This window comes from Choristoneura fumiferana, chromosome 30 (assembly GCF_025370935.1).
Source record: "Choristoneura fumiferana chromosome 30, NRCan_CFum_1, whole genome shotgun sequence".
NCBI lineage: Eukaryota > Metazoa > Arthropoda > Insecta > Lepidoptera > Tortricidae > Choristoneura > Choristoneura fumiferana.
In genome coordinates, this window is record NC_133501.1 from 3,180,538 (window position 1) to 3,202,834 (window position 22,297).

The following is a 22,297-nucleotide window of genomic DNA, read 5'->3' on the forward strand; positions in this document are numbered from 1 at the left end:
GGCTTTTTTGAGTTGAGTCCCTTTCGTTCTCAGCATGCGATATAGGTGACGAGGTACTAGTGTGTACGCGTGAAACGATCTTCACTCGTGACATCCATCGAGCACCCTCACCGACCGGCGTACTCATCAAGCGAGCTGTAACAGATACAGTAACGAGGTTCTAGAAATCGACACTCGTCGGCTCACTGCGAGCGGCACGTGTACTGCTCGCGGCAGGCTTGCGAACCACGTGCACACTATGTTTTAGGTTACAGTAACGTGCAACGGTTACAGTTAAGCAATGAGTACCTGGCCGTCATCTGCTCGCTGCGAGCACAGCGCGTTCCGTTCGCGAACTACATATACAATATGATTTTTGGGAACTGTATCGTGCAACGGTTACAGTTACAGCTCGCTGGTGAGTACCCGGCTTAACGTACAACGATCGGCCATGAAAGTACTTACAACCATACCTCTATGAAGTTGGTCGATGTAAGTTAAACTACAGTCGTACAGTCGGTCCGCTCGCGGTGTAAATAAGGACTTAAGTGTATACTTACATAGTGCGACTCATTATTGAAGCCAGGTAGGTCAGCTAATCTCGTCCTTGTCACAGCCAGCTTAAATGCTTCCAGGCAACTTTTTTTACAGAAAGAAGGAAGGGCTAGTGGTAGTGCCTGGGCTAAAGAGTTTTACTCATATTTTGTTAATTATTGTTGGTTACGATGACCAACCACCAACGAGATGGACGGATGACCTGGTTAAGTCAATTGTTCACTGTGGATGCAGGCCGCTTGCGACCGAAGCAAATGAAGTTCTATTGGGGAGTCCTATGTCCAGCAGTGGACGTCCTGCGGCTGATATGATGATGATATCATAAAAAATAACTTGAAGACAAGCGGTTTCTCAGAGATTCTTACATTTTCTCAACACATGACAGTGGTTGAAAGAGCCCCACTCTTTTTGATTATTTGTAACAATTGTCAACTTTTTATAATTTCTTAACACAGTCAACAACCTTCATAATTATTTGGTTATCAGATTGCAACTTCTATCGTTCTAGATATGAGAGTTATTGACTGTGCATATCATTGTTTTCGGGCAAAAGCTATGGCTGAATGCTTTTGTCCCTGGTATATGTAATTTTCTTTAAAGCTACACTGATTTATCTGCCATAGTTGCCACTTTTTTTGTAGTTATTTTATGAACACCGTATTTTATTTTTTATCTTACTCCAAGTCTATACGAGTATCCTTCTCTTTCTCACATTATGTGTAAAAAGGGACAAATGATATTTGAGCGCAGATATTTTTGTGTAACTTTATTATTATAAGGGGAATACATATACCAAAATGTGTCCCAAACCCAAAACATTTGGCAATCATTTATCATTTTTTTGGGTACCACTGAGTTATGGGTTTATATTATTTAAAAAAAACGCATGTTTTTATTTTACTTCCGTTCTCATTTATCATTTTTATTTGTTTCATAAAACACGTGCCTAACCTCAAAGTCATAACCTCACTTTTGCGCTTGTACTAAAAATGTACTTTTCATATCTATAAATATATGCAATTGCTTTTTATAAATATATAATCTAAAGGCCTGAAATGAATGATTTGGCTTAATATTTAACAAATTTTCATTATAAATGACGACTTCATAGTTCCTCATATATTTTAAACTGGATTGTTTCTGACTTGATTGAAGCGTGTTCACAAGACAGTTGTATGTGTATGTAATGTATTATATATTAATAATCATTGAATCACGTGAGTGGTGCTCAAAATATATAAATAAATTATTATAAAACTGGGTTTTATATGTGGGACATTGTGCTGCTTATATGCTACGATGTTATTTATCAAGCATTTTTATATGATGGCTGATGGTATATGGAACTAATGATCATAATATCTCATTACTCATGTCTATGTTGAGAATACGTGTAGAAAAAAAGATATAGGTACATTAGGCCAATAATTTCTTCTGTATAGTTAAAAATATGAATGTCAAAGGAAAATACTTTATTATAGCCGTAGTCCACAATTACGTCTAAATTCCGTGTAAGTTTTATTCTTATTTTGGGGATAAATATAGGCTCTGTTAATCTGGTATAGTGTAGTTTTCTATTTAATAAAAGACTAATTTCCAAGAAAGAAATAAGCCCACTAATTTTGAGAGGAGGCCTGTACACTGCACTGGGATAGAAATAGGACATTACAAAATTTTAATCTTTCTCGACTGATATTGACAAGGTCTATGTTATGATACAATGTAAACATAAATAAATAACTAGACATTGTAAGACCAGATCTTCACTTTTTAAAAAGTGATGAATAAATAAACAAATTAAATAAGAAAAAAATAAAACACCGACATAGTAGTCCAAAGATACAAGGCTTGTAAAGTTGCACCATCAGGTCTTCACTTAAAAAAAAAGTCATTGTTTAGGGGTTGAAGTAGTTCCAAAAGAAATAGGAATTTTGAAGAATAAAATATAATAAAAAAAAAATGATACAAATAGAACATGTGTGGCCGGTAGCGATTTAAAAAAAAGAAAGGTGCTTCGTAATGACAGTTCCTATTGACATTATTTTACGGTTCCGTTCTGCGGCCGCAGTCTCCTCTTAGACCCTGCGTTTCGTTGCAACAGTAATGAATACAAACAAATTCAATAAGAAAAAAAAAAAATAAAACACCGACGTAGTAAAGATGTCCGCCTATAATGTTATATCATCAGTTATTCATGTATCCCTTCTCTATCGGAGAAGTATTGGCACGTATTCTCAACCGCCCCCTCCCCGCCCTATCCCAGCTCAGTCAGCGAGTACCTCAGCCCTTGGTCACACAGGGCCTCGTGCTGCACTACGGCGCGCTGACGCCGCTGGCGCCGCCGCTGGCACCGCCGCTCGCGCAGGCTTTTTATTACGGCGCCGCGCATGCCACGAGCGCGCCCTACGGCCTCGGATTGGATCAGGCCACCTTGAAGGACCTCATCAAGAAGCAAATGTGAGTATGCTGAATACGGTATTTAAAAGTAAGAAAGTAGTAGATTGTACAACGAGAGCATAAAACGAGTCATTTTACCCAAGACGTTCATATAGCCACCCGAGCCGGTACGGCGAGGGTGGATAGACACGTCGAGGGGAAAATGGATTTAATGCTCGAGTTTTACACTCTGCTTTTCACTTCGATGGCGAGGAAATGAAATAGCAACAGTGAAAACAATTGTTCACTCACTACGTAAATTTTATTTTTCATTATTACTATATAATTATATATTTTTTAGTTTTTAGTTTTATTTTGATTGATTTGATTGATTTTTAGTTTTATATAAATAAAAATGTATTAAAAAAATATAAAGAAACTTCTTTGTTTGTGGCTGTTGACACCTAATTACCTTGGTCTTAGACGAAGATTTTATTTTATGCACTAGTGCATAAAAAGTCATTTTATGTCGCCTAGATCCAGCATAAACACCAACTTTACTTTAAGTTCGTGTTTATGGCTGGGTCTAAGCGGCATAAAATGACTATGCTCTAGTGAATAAAGTAAAATATTCGTCTAAGACCAAAGGCAACAGCCACAAACAAAAAGAGTTTCTATATATTTTTAAGAAAGCTTTATGGGCATGCGCTGAGTTTTTTTGCCTTTCAGTTACTTCAAAACCAATTTAAACTATCGGTATACTTCTCCCACTAAAAAGAGACACGTAGTTGTTCATGGCTAACTTACTGTATAAACGTTTAGCTTTCATGGTGAATTGAGTGTCTAATCCTGTATTTGAAATGTTTCCAGTGAATACTACTTCAGCCCTGACAACCTCGCCCGCGACTTCTTCCTACGGCGCAAGATGGCCGCGGACGGGACGATACCGGTCACGCTGATCGCCTCGTTCCACCGCGTGCGCGCGCTCACCGGCGACGTCGCGCTCGTGCTGGACGCAATACGCGACTCGGACAAGTTGCAGCTTGTGAATGGGTTCAAGGTGATATTTGACATTGTGATCGTCGCACTAAAACTACCGACTCGTCTAATAATTACTTTTTTCCGACTCGTCTAATAAAATTTTTTACCCGGGTCCTGTAAAATTGTTTTTTTTTTTTTTTTTTAGTTTAAAGAAATATGCCACTTGCACATTACCACTTACTCTTAATTTGATAAAGCCTCATCACACAAAATTTGAAGGGTTTACATTGGAAAGGAACTGAGTTATCAATGTTTTGGTCATTTTCAGTATATTTTTTATATTCGCGAGTAACAACGTATTTGGTTGAGATTTTTAGATTACTAGATTGCTTTTAATGTGTTTTATGCAATATATTTGAATCAGAACACGTACACCACGTGATCACACGTACCGAGCAAACAGGCGAGACAGTGCTCTTGTTTCTGGTATTTCTTTGTGGTATTGTTTACGTAGGCATGCATGGGGGGGGGGGGAGAGATTTGAACTTTCCTTACTTTCTGGAGGGTTTTTATCCGGGGAATGGGTCAGAAACTACCAAAATTCTGCTAACGTGGGATTGAATGAACCCAATCTTATTTGTGTCGCACAGGTGCGTACTGCCTTCGAACCTCTTAAGTGGCCGATCTTGGACATAACTAACACCAACAATGAAGAATACTTGAAGTCCAGGCAGAAAAAGGACAAGGAATACGACGAGAAAGAGAAAGGCGACGCCCCCAAACAGGACGCGAAGAAGGACAGCGAGGCCAAGGAGGCACCTAGTATAGACGGCGAGGAGGCTGTTGAGAAGAAGGAAGTGAGTGTTTTAGGGTTCCCTACCACATTTTGTTTGTCAGGAACGTGAAGTGTTAAATACTTTGCGACCGTAAAAAAAAAGAAGTTTAGTTAGGAATTAAAGAGTGTAGCAAGTTTTTACAGTAAGAAATAGAAATACCTTTTTTTTTTGTTCAAATATATCTTTATTGTTTGATGTGAAAGAATTTTCTTATATATCAGTAGGCGTTACCCGCGACTCCGTTCGTGTAGAATTCGTTTGTTGTTATCACTCAGGCACTATGCAATTTTCTGGGATAAAAACTATCTTTATGTCCTTCTCCAGGACTCGAAACTAAGGGCCTGACCACTTGTCGACTAACTTTAAGTGACGGATATCAGTGATGCCGTCTCTGTCTGTTTTGTCCGAATAAAAAAAGACGGCATTACTTTTATCTGACACTTAAAGTTAGTCGACAGGTGGTGAAACAGGCCCTAAGTGTATAGTATACCATAGTATAGTGAAGTACATATTACAGTGACGATGTTTTCAACGCCGAAGAGGGTAGAACAGAAATGCTAATACAAATCAATTCCAGGTTACAGAATCGACAGCACCACCCGAGCCGCCGCAAGAGACAGAGAAGGCAGACAAAGAAGCCAATGAGAATGAAAAGGACGCAAAGTCGAACGGCGACAAAAACGACGAAAAGGCAAACGATAATGAAAAGGACGGGAAGACGGAGCAACACGAGGATCCTCCGCTGCAAACTGAGAATAATGAGGAGAAACCTGGAGAGAAGCGGTAAGTTCATCACCTTGACTTATAATAATAATAAGTCCATTTATTTCGGGCAACTTGGCCTATAGAATAAATACCTTACAGACTAACATACATATAATCAATAATACCCCACCTTATATAACACCCCACTGCTGGGCACAGGCCTTCTCTCAGAATGAGAGAGTTTGGGCCGTAGTTTCAACAGTTCAGTTAGTGCAGATTGGTAACTTCACACACACACCAATGAATTAAGTCGCAGGTTTGTGCAGGTTTCCTTAGGATGTTTTCCTTCACCGTAAAGCTCGTGATGAATTTCAAATGTACTTCGCACATTAATTTTGAAAAACTCGAGAGGTGCGAGCCGGGATCTGAACCCACGATCCTCTGCTTGAGAGGCCATAGGGCAAACCACTAGGCCACCACGACTTTTTCTTGAGTTCATTTCGAAAAAGTGGATGCAACTCCACACTTCTGTGTAATAATTGTATTCTCATTTTCATGTAATTTTATTCTATTACTAACTCTAGAAATAAACCTGTTTACTAACAAAATGAGTCACAGTTACTTAAAAAAAAAAAAAAGATTATTATTATAGTTATAGTTTGGGTGACAATACAAGTAAATCCAACAAAAAGTACAGTCAGCAAAAAAAGCTTGTATTAAAATATAATAAACTGAATATACGTGGAAAATTCGAGATTGACTCCCCCCATTTAAACGCTGCCCTACTCCGCAGGCGAAAGAAGCAAATGGTGGGTATTTTCCCGCTGGCAACGATGGGCGGGCCTCTGGTCGCGCCTGTGTCCAGCCTGCTGCGCGCCGTGCCCCCGCCGCCCCTGCCCAGGTAAACCATAGACCACGAGCCGCCAGCTTCATCCCAAGGCTTTACACTAGTCCAGTAGTCGTCACACTTTAATACATAGTCAACATATGTCGCGAGCTGCAAAAATATCGGCTGGGGGAAGCAGTTTGATGACCTGCTCTAGTCGGAAGAAAATCACATTTAAACGTCGTGATTTTCACTCATAGTCAAAATAACACCAACAATATTACTCGTGTGTGTTAGCGTGATAAAAGTCCCGTTGGTAGTATTTTGACTATGAAGAAAATCTGGCACTTATATCAGGCGGCAATCACGGAAAATCACATTTCAGCTGGTAGAAATTATCAAGATAATTCATTTTGTGGTGGCATATCCAAATTCGCGGAGCCTGGTTAATTGTAACTTTGCTAATGTTTGAATGAATACACACACATATTAGACTATTACAGTAACAGTATTTTTTTCCCTTAGGATGTTTCGATCCCGGGGCGGTGCGTCGCCGCAGGCGGCGTCTCATCATGATCCGCTCAACCCCGACGTCGCTGAATTTGTGCCGCAGCAGCGAATAGGTACAGTTTATAAAATCATCAATATAAAGGTGTTAAACCTCAGACACCCCAATAGGATTTTTGAATTTATTTAAAGTTATTTTCTCGTACCTAGGTTTTCCTAATTCTAATAGAGAAAATTGTGACAGTCGCCATTTTGTTGCTTGGTGTAGCAGGTGGTGCCATCTAGCGGTTCTCACCGGAAACATAGATTACTCGCTATCGAACCGTAATTGAGATCTAGACTTAGGCTATAACCTTACTAAAGAAATATTAATATAGATACCGTCACCTGTGGTCACATATGAGTTGGTTGGTAAAGCAAGTACGCTCGGAAATAATCCTTATTTAAAAAATATTGTTTTAACCAAAAGATAGAATAGAAATAACTTTATTCAACCACAACACAAAATGGCATGACAAGATTAGAAAAAAATATGAGTGAAATAAATAAATTATGAATTATAAAGATATTTTCTTCTTCATTCGTTCACGTAATAATATAATAAATATAGGATAATGATAATGTGTTTTTGCTTACGTATAAAAATAGATATTTAAAAACATATCGTCACTAGTTTAAAAAAAACTCGATAATTTTTCTGAGTGAACTTTATAAACATTGTGTCAAGGGTTAATTTTGTTGACATGTTGATTTTAGATACGAGCTTTTTACAAAGTAGTGACAATATGAATGTTGCTACGCCTTTGTAGATCCATGTGGGTACTGGCTAGAATTAAGTTCTCGTACATCTTGTAAATACCATGGTTGCAATAAATGAGTATGAATATATGGATGTGTTGTTTGTCCACCAGAGCCAGTAGTGCCCCTGGAAGGTGTAGCGTCGAGACAGGCGTCCACCGGCAGCCCCGGATCGGAGCGGAGCGGCTCCGATGTGTGGACCGAGGTACGAGTGTAATAATAAATCCGGCAAAGTACGAATAATTATTTATTATTAGCCTAGAAATCAGTTTGTCAAGAAATTTTAACACTAAGGACGAAATCATATAACATAAACTGCATAAAACATACAGAATTTCTTGACGTCAGGTAAACGTCACGAAATCTTTTGAGGGAAAAATCGTAATTTTGTAACTACATCGATACTTTCTGTTGGATCCAACAACAAAGATCACGAAATCTTTGAGGGAAAAATCGTAATTTTGTAACTACATCGATACTTTCTATTGGATCCAACAACAAAGATTATCTGACGTGAACGTACCTATTGACGGTTGTGGTCTTAATTGCAGGTGAAGCGACGCACAAAGGCGGGCAGCCGCGAGCGCACGTCCGCCGCGCCCGCCGCCGACGACGCGCCTCAGCGCGAGGAGCTGCACTTCCAGCTGGACGAGGAACTGGACTTACCGCCCCCGCGGCACAACACATTTACGGACGCCTGGTCAGTACACTGCCTCAGAGAATAGAGTTATACTCGCGCGCGAGTGACGAGACAAGCGTCGAGGTAAGGCTCCCTGGCCACTGGAGCGGGGCGAGCCAGCGGAGCGGTGAGCGAGATAAAAAAAAACAATAGCATAAAATCTCTTGCTCCTCTGCTGTAGGCAGGGATTTGATTACTGGCTTAAAAATTCATAAAAAACCGGAAAGCGAAGCGAGGAATAGGATCGGAGAAACGGGGAAGCTCTGCGAATGGAAAAACAGTCTGCTATCTAGCTTCGCGCCTATGGTGGACGGACAGTTCGCACCTCCGCTCCGCATTACCAAGTTAAAGTTCGGCGTGACGCCGTGCGACACTTAATAATATTGTAAATCTGTTTTAAAAAAAATATACCTCGTTGAGTTTCTTGCCGGATTCTTCTCAACGGAGGTTTTTCCGAACCGGTGGTAGTTTTTTTTTTTTACATTCATAAGTGCTTGTTATGGCCTAAATTGAATAAAGATATTTTGACTTTGACTTTGACTTTGACTTTATAGCTCGTCGTGACGTCAAAATGGGAGTGGGGTCCTCCCGAACTTTGAAGCGCTTAATCTTTGTAATTTTTTTGTTTTATTCACACAAGAAAAATACGTGTTCAATATATTCTGATAAGTCTTTTATCCAAGAAACTACTCGATTGAATCCGAGAAGAATCCAATGGAACCAAAGAATATATTTAAACCAAACTTAATCGAAATGTCACTTTGTCAGGTCGGATTCGGAGTCAGACTTCGAGTTCACCGATCGCGACGTCGGGCGCTTGCTTATCGTGACGCAGACGGCCGGCCGCGCGCCGCGCCACGACGGACACGACCGCCAGGGCGACTGGGCCACGCGCACCAAGATATCACAAGACCTGGAACAGGTGGGTTCAGTTAGCCTTGTAATTCAACTGATAACAGTTTTCCTTTTTTGCACTCAATTGTATAGGCACATGGGTTAACATAACAGCCTTTCTGGCATTCAAAGTGATGTCAATTGACCATTTCTTCACTCAGTTAAGTAGGCAACGATTAAGAGCAAGTAGGTAAATGCATTAACAGTTGATCTTATTGTCATTCACAGTTTTCCATTTTTGCACTCAATTGTATAGGCACATGTGTGGCGGAGGGACAGCCTTATTCGCATTCAACTGATATCACTTGACTATTTTTTCACTCAATTATACAAGGTGTAACATTCATATCGGTCAGTATGGGAAAGTCTGAAACTATAAGACATACGAAGATCTGTTCTTAGGAATTTTAGCACACGGGTTTACAGCCTTATTGGCACACAAGTGATGTCACTGTACTTGACCATTTTTTCACTCAATTATGTAGGCACACGACTTAGAGCAAGTGGGTTGTGTTGACAGTCGACCTTTTTGTTATTGCAAGTGATGTGACTACCATTTTTTCACTCAACTATATAGGCATACCTCTTAGAGCAGGTAGTTAAGCGAGTTGACAGTCTACGTTATTGTCATTCAACTGATGTCACACGACCATTTTTTCAGTCGACTATGCGGACACATTATCTTGTCACCTTGAAAAAGTCGTGTTGCCATACAATCAATAAAACGCATTGTCTCTCTAATGATATCATTTCCACTGTCGTGTGACACCCTCCGGAGCCATCACTACGTCACATATAATTTACAGTTTGGCAATTTGTATCATAAAAAGGTATTTGCATATCAGTAAGTGTGACAAGGGAGAAGAGCGGTCTAAAATAGTCAAAATTGGTGAAATATAATTATGGATGACTCTGCCGCGTTACGGTACTGTCAAATAAGCAGTTACATGAATCCGGCTTCAGGCCGAGTTAGCTAGCTTATCCTTTTTCTTTTTAAACCTGTGCTGAAGCAGTTTAAGTTGTCTTACTAAGGTTACTGTTAAGTGTTTGCTTTATCTCTTAAACAAAACTTCTTATCGAAAACAATAGTAATACAAGGTAGTTGAATCGCCCTCAGTTCGTGACAAATTGTAACTCAACAATGTAGCCGCTCAAACGTCATGTAATTTACCTTTGTAAGCACACAACTGTGCTGTAATTCCGTTCTCCAAACCGGTTGCATTTCAACAGTGTATGTGAAACAATGTCACTGAACTATGTCGTCCATCAACATTTAATAAATACCCAACTAAACTAAACTCGGAGAAATTTTTTTTTGTTCACAGGTCATAACTGATGGCTTGAGGAGATACGAAGAGGAGATTTGGAACGATACGGATTATTCAACGGTAAGCTCTTAATTTTCGTAGCGACAATAGATATGCATGTTTTGTATTAATTTCTGCTTTCTATCTGCAAGTTTCTCGAGATACAGCCCTGTGACAGACAGACAGAGACGGACAGCGTAGTGACTGACGATCCGAGGCTGTATGGTCTAAAGCCGTGTTTAGACTTGCAAGAAAAATCGTGCAAGTTGCATTACATTGCATCGCATCTTAACCAAGTCGTCGCTCCATCTTGTTGGAGGCCTACCGACAGCTCGTCTCCCGGTCCGCGGACGCCATTCGAGAACCTTCTGACCCCATCGGCCATCAGTCCTGCGAGCAATGTGCCCCGCCCACTGCCACTTTAGTTTCGCAATTCTTCGGGCTATGTCGGTAATTCGCAATTCTTAAATAGGACCACTACAAACTCCTCGCAATGTAATGCAACTTGCACGATTTTTCTTACAAGTCTTAACTCGGCTTCGCGTGTCTTTTTCTTCTTTTATTAATTGTCTGGTACCCAATAGTACAGGGTTTGCTTAGTTTGGGACTAGGTCAGTGTCAAATGTCCGGTGATGTTTATTTATGGTTCTGTGTGCAGTCGTACGGCAGCCAGGGCAACTACCGCACCGTGTCGCTGATCAGCCGCGAGCAGTTCGAGGCGACGCAGCCCTCCGAGCGGCACCTGAACCCCGACCAGCCGCCGCCGCCGCCGCCGCGCCCGCAGAAGGTGAGCACGACCACAATACACGGACTCAAATGCTGCCTGTCCGTGTCCGTCCACTCGATACTAAGAAAATTGCATAGAATCTTCTCAGGGTGTCCATTTTCTGGAACATCGTCGGGGAAGCTCAATGTGGTCAGGAAAAGTCAGGGAAATAACTCGTGATTCCCAAAACTTAGCTCAATATTTTGACACCAGTCGTTCCAGTTATGAGCGACGTATTAAAGAGTGGCACCGTAAAAACAGTCAACGAAAAAGTGAACAGGTTCGGTGTGCAGTGAATTCCCGTCATCGGGTCTAGCTTAGTATCTCGGCAGTAAAAAATCACATAACCTAAAAATGTACATGATTGTCCAGGGAAATTTAGAAATGTGGTCAAGGAAAGTCAGGGAACAGTCAGGGTTTTTTTTTTAGGATTTGTAGTGTACACCCGGTCTGCACCTCTTCTGTGGATAGAGTTGGTAACTAGCTTAAAAATCGGGGCGAGGAAGAGCAACGAAGAAGCGGGGCAGAGGAACGATCGGGCACGCTCCGCTTATGGAAAAACAGTACGCAGCTCCGCTCAGCATTACTTTCTCGCTTTGCTCTGCTATCCAGCTCGACAGAAACAGTCACTCCGCTCCTTTCTGCTGTCTCTCTCTGCTCCAACGGACAGACAGCCAAAACAAAGCGCGGCATCGCGGCAAATAAAGGTGATACCGCCGGAGCTTCTGCAATCGTATGCGCATCAAGTCTTGCCTTGGCTTGCCTTCTTTTTTTTATTCAACTGGATGGCAAACGAGCAAGTGGGTCTCCTGATGATAAGAGATCACCTGCAACACCAGGGGGATTGCAGAAGCGTTGCCAACCTAGAGGCCTAAGATGGGATACCTCAAGTGCCAGTAATTTCACCTACCTAAAAGAATGGGATATGTGAAAACTTAGTAAATGCCCTGCTGTATGTACAGATAGCGCGCGAGTTGAATGCAGTCGGGGTCTGAGGTGAAGAGCGGGAGCCTCTCCCCCCGCTATCCACGCGCCTCGCCTCAGGCGCCTTTAGTGTAGTGCTGTCCTTGATAGCTGTCGTACACACACATATCGATCGCGTTAAAACTCATTTTGCACCCCGTATTATTTTTTGTTTACTTATTAAATGTATAAATATAAATTGAATTAATATTATGTAGCAAATTACGCATTAATATTGTGTTATTTTGTGAGTATATTACGTAGTAATCTACTTACAAAATAAACAAAATTATGACTTCATCTTATTACTTAATTTATTAATCATCATCATCATTATTACGACTTCACAAAAAATGTTTAGAACCCCTATTTCTATGACCTTCTAGCGTCCAATGTTATCTTGAATGGACTATACAGGGTGGAAAGTTGAGATGGGGCAGCAATACTGGGTTAAGACACTAACTTTAGTTAAAATGTTCAGTTTTTAGTTGTCCACATTCTGTTGAATTTTCTTTAAGCATAAAGGATTAATATTCTTAAAAAAACAACATGCGAAAGTTTCACTTTGCAAATTAGTACCCTACGAACTGTATGGAAAAGTTTTCTTTGATTTGTGGGTGTTCTAGTACTCTAACCTTAGTTGGTCTCAAACAGCATTTTAATCCTTGATAGAAATGTGACCGATTGGCATTAAAAAAAAGTCAAATTGTCGGTTTTCTTGCTGACTGTACATTTTATCAAAAATCTGTGAATGTCGATTGTCATCACTCAAAAAGTTAGTGAAGGTCTGGTCTCCTAAGAGCATTTTCGCGTAGCAGCAAGGGATCTAGTAGCTGCCCTTGCTGCCCCATCTCAACTTTCCACCCTGTATGTGTTTAAAACGCGAAAGTAAAAAAAAATATGTGGAAATTAAAATAACATTTTCTTTTACAAATTTATCGACATACCATTCAACACGCGCGCTATCTGTAGCAGTAACGTGTCCGAATATTTCATATCCGAAAAGTCCCATAGCAATTCTGTGCTCCACCACATACAACAGGGGCCGTAAGGCAATAACGTTTCTGGTGCTCGCGATCGCAATGAGGGCTATCGTTTTTTGTCTCACTAGATGGCGCACTGTAGCGTGAGGTTTTCAAGTATGGCTTTCAAAGTCTGTTATTACGGGCGTGAAAACAAAGTTTAGATTAAAATCATATTTAATACACCTTAAAACCGTGCCATAAAAATATCGAGCATGCCACAGTGTTGCATAGTCCCCGTTTTGTTCGGAAAAAGAGAGGACAAAGGTTTCCGAAAGACAAAACTGTCTCAAAACACAGACATTCATTGCCCCGGAACGCATATTTGCTATAATTAATTTCAGATATTGCAAAATATTCACAAATTTATTCTAATTATAAATAAACCCGCGTAGCTCACCCAAAAACTATGAGATTTGACATTTCGGAGACCTCACGCTACACTAGCGCCTCTAGTGGCGAATTCATTCGCGATAGCCCTCATTAAGTGACAGTTTTTGTATCTGTCATTTGATTGCGATCGCGAGCGCCAGAAACGTTAGACAATACGGCCTCTGGCCATCTAAGTACAGCTTTTCATCTATAAGGCACCTTTTATCGACCGGGATTTTTATCGACGGACGAAACGCGCTGTGTATCCACAATTTTTTAACTACAATAAAGAAGAAATTCTGAGACGTAAATTAATGTTCACTCATTCAAATACTATTTATAAAGCAATAGCATGTAATTTATGATTTATTCACAAAATCAAGGTTAAACTTTACGACACTAAAGTATCCACGGACGGTTTGAAGCATTTTGCTTTTGGATACCATGGTATCGTCGGACTGTCGAGTGGATAAATAAATAATCTGCTGAAACAGGTTTTAATTTTCTCGGCTCATGCCTTATGAGCCCTTTAGGCTGTGACTCTTTTTCCTTGAGAGAAAGGTCCCCAAAATTATAAAAAAGTGCCTTATCTTACCCACAAATAGGAATGGCTATCAGTGAGAAATTAAACCGTGCTTGTGTTATAATCAGGGGTCGGACAAAAAGTGCCGATGACGTCAAACCACTTATAGGATGATTTCAAATATTATTTTTGATTTTCATAAACAATTATCACTTATCATTTATCAACCTCTTTATTAAACGATATGAAATTTATTTTATTCACTGAATTCCATTGATTTATTTACGATTATTTTGTTACTTCATTAATGCTACTTTGTTACTGCATGTCACACGGAAGTTTAAATAAAAACATCATCTTGTGTGCAAGATTACGTAATTTTTACGTCATCCGCACTTTTTGTCCGACCCCCGGTTATAATTTGAATTTTAAATCCTGGCGTCAGCAGCGCCTCTTTCTAATGCGGGAGATGTTATATTTACAAAATCAATGTACGCTCAAAAACTAGTTCAAAATATAAACTAACCTAACCAACTATAAGTTGGAAAACCCCCGACTTTGTCACTTCAACCATCACTAGAAAACCTGCTTTCAAATAAAAAAAACCGCACTCAAATCGGTTCACCTGTTTAAGAGCTACGATGCCACAGACAGACAGACAGATACACAGACGCGCATAGCGGTCAAACTTATAACACCCCTCTTTTTTCTTTGTCACTAGCATGTGAAGTTTGTCATCAAATCGAATCGTAACGTTCTTCGAAACGCATCCGTTACATGGGGCTACTACGAAATTCGTAAATCGAAGTTCGTGTCGTACCGTCTCTCTCACTCTCGTATTAAGTAATATAAGCGTCAGCGGAACGGCCAGAGACGAAGTTCGAATGGTACTTACAGTTCGTAGTACAGGGTCTGTTCACAGCCCGCCCTTCTACCTGCTATCCTTAGGTAGCTCCCTTTATTCGTCTTTAGTCACGTCGCGACTGTGCGCTTTCAGTGTTGTGTGTTAGTTATACTCAAAGTCAAAGTGATTAAGTGAGTGATTCTTATATTGTAAACGTTTGTTCATTCACAATGACGAAGAAGCAAAATAAAATTGTGGTAATTTTTCTACGAGGTGTCTTTGAATTGGGTAGATTCTTTGGTAAAAAAGTAATATTTTATTTAATATAATCAGTCAGTTAGATTATCAGATTCGATCAACTTTTTCTTGTCACTCGTTGCTATGGTTACGGTCTCCTGAGTCGCTCTTTAAACCGTAAGTTTATAACATTTAAATTATCCAAACAATGCATTTTTGTTGTAGTTTTAAGCCCCTTCTATAATTGGTCATCTAATTAGCATGTTAGTATAATGTGACACAACATCTTTTCTTTTAAACTGTACTACTTTTGTCCAAACGCTGACGGGACAGAATAACAACAAGAAATAGTTGATCCATCCATTAGAATACACACACGACACGTATTTTTTCCTTTGTCAATGAGACAAATAGTGATGAATTTATAGCTGTAGCCAGTTAAAGTTCCGCGTAACGTCACGTCGTGCGACACTTTTAAGCACGGCGTGACGTCACTGGCCTCCACTCCCGAACTTTGACTCTCTTCAGCTTAGTAATTTTTTGGTTGATTGACAAAAAAATACGTGGCCAGTATTATTTGATAATATAACTGACGGAGTAAATAGATTTTTTCTTTACCCACGTATCTGCCCGATTACTCAGCCAAGTCAGTGTTGAGCAAAGTCGGCCGCGGCTACAGATGTGCAAGTTGCAGAAAGTTTCCAAAAAGTTGGGAAAGTTTTCTGAAATTTCTGGAAATTTTCACAAGCATTTTAGGAAGTTTAAATTTAAGAAACGGAGTTTCAATCCCCACACAAAATTGTGAGAAGTTTCCGATATTTTAATATAGGAATATGAAAAATTCCTATGGCGCATCAGTAGCCACGGCCGATATTTGGATGGGTGACCGCTTCCGTCATGTTTTTGTTTCTTTTTATGGAGTATAAATTATAATTTTGTGTTTAGGTGGAGCAAGCGGAGCCGGCGAGCAAAGCGAAGCGGCCGCGACGCACGGCGCGATTCTATGCTGCTAACAAAGATCCGCACGCTACCGATGTCATGTAAGTTTAACACACCTAATACCTACTTATAAATACTGTCTGTAAAAGTTAAAAAGTAAATATATCATGTCACACAAATACATAAATATGTAAACAAAGAATTGCAATTATTAAATCAAGTTACAATAAATTATTAAAATGATTAAATTACATGTCAATTAGGTATTTTTTTAAATTATAAATTATTACACCAAATAAATAAAATTACAACTCATACCAGAAGAAAAAATCAAAATTAATAAAATAATTACAAATTATATAAATAAAAGGAAAAATATTAATTAAATAAAAATTCCAAATATATTAATTTAATTGTTTTTTCTACTGCTGCTATTATAAAATTAAATAAATTTAATTTTGTACTTTTGTTTCGAATTACATGAATCAAGCAATGGTTCATATACTTGCAATCAAACCTATTTATTTGCATTCTCATTTCGCATCGTCGTTTTGTTGACTCTACTTGCATTGTCATCCAATTGACATATGTAAACCAAAATTTAAATCAATATACGACCACTGGGAGTGGGTCAATATGAACTACCAAGATTTGACCTAAACAAACTGGACAAGTCAAATAAACGCTGGAAAAAATGCCGTTACTGATTGATAACGCACAGCGTATATTACGGCTCGAGACTTAAAATTTTACACATATTACTAACTTTTTAGTAAAAACAAAAAGTTGAATCTGTAAGTCTGCAAAGGGATTTTTTTGCAAGACTTTATTTCAAAACAAATCTCCCGAGATTGAAATGAATAAAAAGTAGCTTATGTTAATCTGGAATTGTTTAACATTTCATAAAACTATTGTTTGTAAATTTTTGCTGGAGTTTTGTTAATTTAAATTCTATTCCTGAGAACATTGATCCGTTAATCTTTATTTATCTACCTCAGCTTCCGTATAAAATACGTGTTGACTCTTTAAGTCCTAAACAGAAGTATTTTTCTAATTTTGTATTTAGTGAACACTTGTTTGTAATTATGCAAATATCTGTAAAATTCATTCAATAAAATTAATTAATTTGATTTTATCCGAGTCTTCTGGTTACTCTACTTAAGTTGCACTGTCATAGACTTGAGTGTGTTTCTAAAATGATTCAATTCAATATCTTTGTATTTACTGGCTGATTAAGTTGAAAAGATTTCATCAAGTGACAAATTTCATACACTCTCTTGTAGAATGCGCTTGGTTATATTTGCTATTTAAATTAAGTATCGGTAATGAATTATAGTTTGTTTGTTTCTTATAGCTAATGCACTGAATTTCCCTTGAAATTCTGCTTTAGAAACAATAATTATTGTTCACAACTGAGTCATCCTAATGAGCTTATTCGCTTACCGAAATACACGGACCTATTGTATCAATACAATACGATTATCTGCTTTTGTTCTCGTACCTAGGTACTTTGCAAAAGGGTTAGAGGTATATTAAATGTGCGTTAAATTATCAACCCAATTTTTATCAGTAGGTTAAAAATGCACCAAGATAAAAAATGCATATTCAACGTGGTATTTTATAATATTAGTTTTAAATAATATAAAAACTGAAACAAAGGGTTGTTAAGAGGATTAACTGTTGCAAAGTACGTATAAGAAATGAGCTAAGGCCAGCTATAAAAAGATAAACCCGCCTAAAGCGGTTGTTATTATCTTAAGGTACTAAACCAATTAAAAATATTTTTTTTTTGTCTGGCTTTCAAGATATTCGTCGGTCGATCTTTTGGATCTTCTTTTAGAACTTCGATTTTCGTAGTAGCCCCTCAGATCCTACTTCTCACTTATCCCACTAATAATAAATGTAAATGCGAAAGTTTGTAAGTCTGTTTGTTTTTTGTTTGTTTGTTACTTCATCACGTCTAAACCGCTGAACCGATTTAGATGAAATTCTAGCGCCATCCACGAAGACGCGTGATTTTTATCAAAATTAGACATGAATAATATTGTAATAAGATCCATGGCACGCGTCATCGTGAATGACTCTACCTCTAGTTTCAGTCCCGGTGAAGGACATAGGATAGTTTTTATCCCTGAAAATTGCATAGTTCCCGCGGGATAGCGATTCTACGCGGACGGAGTCTCGCGGGTAACGGCTAGTCTGATGATAATTGTATTGTATGTGTTGTTACAGCCAGAGCCGCAAGCACAAGACCCGGCACAGCCTCAACCCGCCCGTGGAGCACCACGTCGGCTGGATCATGGACGTCCGCGAGCACCGCGTGCGCACGCACAGCACCGGGTAAGCTGTTGCTCTCTGCGCAGGGCGACGGTTGAGCCCGTTCCCACTTGTCGGGTGTCAGTCATTTCTAAAGAAAATCGTGTCGGGCAAGTGTGAATAGCTTCAATATTAAATGTGCTGCCACTGGAACATCCGATTAAAATCCGGGCCCGACATAAGACAAGTGTGATCCAGCTCTAAAACTTCTTTTAGCCTTAAATTTTCGACTGATCCTGGCCTAATACGAAAAGTTAAGGGCGGATGCAGATTATACAAATTAAAATATCTACTAATTGTCTTAGACTTTGCCCAGGGTTGGGAGGAGGAGGACATGGCTTCCATGACCCCCTCTGGGTCAGTCCGTGATGTTCGGTGTGATGTGTGGATTTATTCGCACATTTCTTGGAGCTTAGATTTATTTTTCACTCTGCATACAAAATGACTGTTAGTGCATACATTGGAGGGCCAGATTTGTTGCCGCTCAGCATAGTATATTGTTTTTCTCAAAAATGTCCGTAAAAGTTGACATTATTCTTTACATATCAGAAGGTGAAGTGCATAGTTTATGGTCAGAGAAAAATTAAAAAGTTAAAAAGATTGCAGGCGCGCTAGCTCGACAATAATGAATTAGCGCGCCTGCAATCAGTCACATTTTTTTTAAAGTTAAAAAGGCCATGGAAATGTTGGCACAAGTCGTATACAGCCAAGTCTAATGGCCGGTATCAGATATTTTGTTGGAACTCCGGACTTTTTCTATTGGGTCTGAAATAGCTTGTGGTGTTTTCGGTGGAAAAATACACCTGCAGTTTATTTTTAATGAAAAAAGGCGGGAAAGCATAAGAAAAATATTGGAATAAAATTAAATTTTATAATATATTTTGAGAAAAAGTTTGTTCTATTTCAGAATTATTCACCATTTTTGAGAAAAGCTTTATATTAGTCTCGGCTGGAATAGCAATTGCTGGCTTCGTATTAGTTAAACGGACTCGCAGCTCGTCCGTTTAATACTCATACTCAGCCAGCAATTGGCTACTTGCAGGCCACGACAATAATCTAGTATTATTTGTCCAGTTCGTCGCTGGGCACGTCGCCGAGCGGGTCGGTGCCGCAGGCGCTGCCGACGTTCCACCACCCGAGCCACAACCTGCTGCGCGACAATCAGTTCACGCAGCAGGCCTACCATAAGTACCACTCGCGCTGCCTCAAAGGTAACTACCACATCCCACCCCACCCCACACCCCAGACAGGCCTCTCAGACTGAGACTTACGATGCACTCAGAAAGAGCTTAACGGTGACAGAAACCATTGTGACAAAAAGTGCCCACACAGGCGAAAAAATAATAATGTGTGTTCCCTATCCGCACTGGACCCGCATGCGAACTACGGCCCAATATACCACTCATCATCATCCCAGCCTATTTTACGTCCCACCGCTGGGCACAGGCCTCCTCTCAGAATGAGACGGCTTGAGCCGTAGTTCCCACGCGGGCCCAGTGCGGATTGGGAACTTTACGCATACCATTGAATTACTTCACAGGTGTGTGCAGGTTTCCTCACGATGTTTTCCTTCACCGTAAAGCTCGTGGTAAATTTGAAATGTAATTTCGCACACGAATTTCGAAAACTCAGAGGTGCGGGCCGGGGTTTGAACCCACGAACCTCTGCTTGAGAGGCGATAGGTCTAACCACTAGGCCAACCACGGGGCTTTTAATATACCACTAAAACAATAAAATGTTTTTAAAGCTGCGGGTTCAGGTTGGATGCAAGTCTCTTCTAACCGCACAACTGGAGGTCTATGGGGGAGGCTTATGTCCGACAGTGGACGTCCTACGGCTGATATGATGATGGCGATAAAAAAAAATGTAGTAAAAAAGACTGTGTAGTAGTAGGTTGATCAACGACCTCTCGCCCCTCGCCCCTACTTCACGGGATGATGAGAATAAAATCTGCCCAGCAAGCGCCTTCTGCACCACTGTTTTTGTATGGAGATCATTAAATCCGATTTTTAAACTTGCATACAATTATTCAAACTTTTTCTTTCATAAGAGCCTTGTTAGAATTACAAAAACACCAAAAATACATATAAAATTGTGTCTTATTCGCAGAGCGCATGAAACTTGGCATCGGTCAGTCGCAGGAGATGAACACTTTGTTCAGATTCTGGTCGTTCTTCCTGCGGGACCATTTCAACCACACCATGTACATCGAGTTCAGGTAACTAGTTCTAACGCGTTACATTACATCATATTTTATATCACTCACCAATTTACATCTCCAAAGAAGAAACTAGTTAACCTTAATATGCCAAAAGGTAAAAAAATCTGCATTCCAGTCTCATTTTGTCTCAAATAAAAATGGAAGAAGATAACCTTAAATTAAACACTGGGACAATTAACACTAATTATTTGGCCTAGGCCCAAACTGAGCAAAGCTCGTACTATGGGTGTACCAGGTAACGGAAAACATATTTATATAGATAAATACATACTTAATAAATAATATATGCTTAAACTAAATCGGACGCTGATCCGCATCTCAAGCTTAATTTGAACCAGTTAAATTGTATAAAAGAATTTACTTGTTTATGTAAAGGCTGACCAGGAATATAAAAAACCTGACGCGAGGGCAGCACTTCTACGTTTTATATTGCAACATTCTTTACACTTACTATACGCTACCTACCAGTCATATTGACAACGGTATCGGTGATGTTATTTAGAGGAATATTTTCTAATCCCTCGGACTTTATTTTCCTTCCAAGGCTATGGATAATCTTCGGCATTTTAACGCACAAAAACACAAAATAATACTTTAAAAAACCACGCGCAAACAACATTAAACTTTGACAGCAATAGACAAATGACATTTGAATTTAGTGTTACCAGTGCAAGAAATAAATTCTATTGGTTTTCCGCAATATGGCGAGGTTTTTTTTATAATTCTGGTCAGCCTTTACTTTATGTCAGTCGATTGTTGTAAGCTAACTGTGCCGTTGCGGTCAGGTTTCTAGCGAATGAGGACGCGGCTGGCGGGTACCGGTACGGGCTGGAGTGCCTCTTCCGGTTCTACTCGTACGGGCTAGAGCGCAAGTTCCGCCCGGAGCTCTATCAGCACTTCCAGCAGGAGACTACCGCCGACTACGAGCGAGGTCAGTGCCTCACCATCATGATGGCATCGTGAATATAGTCTGCCCTTTTATTATTCTATTTCTCCAAGTGCCATCTTAATTTTGAATCTTACGGATAAAATGGAAACAAAGTTTCGTCATTGGGGAGCCTTCAAGTATTATGTAACGCAATTTGGGGGGGGGTCTTGTAAAACGTTACGATGCGTACAGAAAAATGTTAAAGCAACCACTCAGGATACTGGTGGGTGCCGCGTACAGGGACTTTTGCAGAGATCACTTCCATCAACAATACATATTGACATTCATATTCATTGTATATATTCGAGATAATACTCTACGTAGGACTCACATTCACGAATTCAAAATAAGAGCCAATTATAATCCTAGAGTTACGAAAGATTGCCCTAACATTGTTGCTGCGGGTCCATCTTGATCCAAACTGTCAAAGAGGACTCCGGAAACCATGGGTAGAATCCTGTACAATAAGCTACCCTATGCGGTAAAAGCCATAAAGAGTGATGCTGTGTTTCGCCTACGAGTGAGGGTGCTCCTGCGAGAGATAACGATATACAGCATTAAAGAGTATCTTTCTAATGACTATAGTAAGTTTGATAAACAATAAACATCCTTACCTTGAAAGTATAATTACTAAAAATAAGTATTAAATTTAAAATATCTATCCGAACTAAGTCGTAAATCTCCAAAAATTGCGTTACGTATTACTTGAACGCCAAAGTAACT

At 39.6% G+C, this 22,297-nt stretch overlaps 1 protein-coding gene across 1 annotated transcript in view; it reads left to right on the forward strand.

Annotated features, from left to right (window-relative positions):
* Positions 1–22,297, forward strand: part of larp (La related protein) — a 120,854-nt gene that overhangs the window by 87,413 nt on the left and 11,144 nt on the right. The window contains exons 20-35 of the mRNA XM_074110017.1: positions 2,695–2,991; positions 3,781–3,970; positions 4,542–4,748; positions 5,305–5,510; positions 6,226–6,333; positions 6,784–6,881; positions 7,677–7,768; positions 8,115–8,263; positions 9,011–9,164; positions 10,462–10,524; positions 11,102–11,230; positions 16,116–16,210; positions 18,342–18,449; positions 19,500–19,636; positions 20,535–20,643; positions 21,432–21,577. Coding sequence (XP_073966118.1) covers positions 2,695–2,991; positions 3,781–3,970; positions 4,542–4,748; positions 5,305–5,510; positions 6,226–6,333; positions 6,784–6,881; positions 7,677–7,768; positions 8,115–8,263; positions 9,011–9,164; positions 10,462–10,524; positions 11,102–11,230; positions 16,116–16,210; positions 18,342–18,449; positions 19,500–19,636; positions 20,535–20,643; positions 21,432–21,577 — 2,288 coding nt within the window. The remainder of the gene's footprint in view (positions 1–2,694; positions 2,992–3,780; positions 3,971–4,541; positions 4,749–5,304; positions 5,511–6,225; positions 6,334–6,783; positions 6,882–7,676; positions 7,769–8,114; positions 8,264–9,010; positions 9,165–10,461; positions 10,525–11,101; positions 11,231–16,115; positions 16,211–18,341; positions 18,450–19,499; positions 19,637–20,534; positions 20,644–21,431; positions 21,578–22,297) is intronic.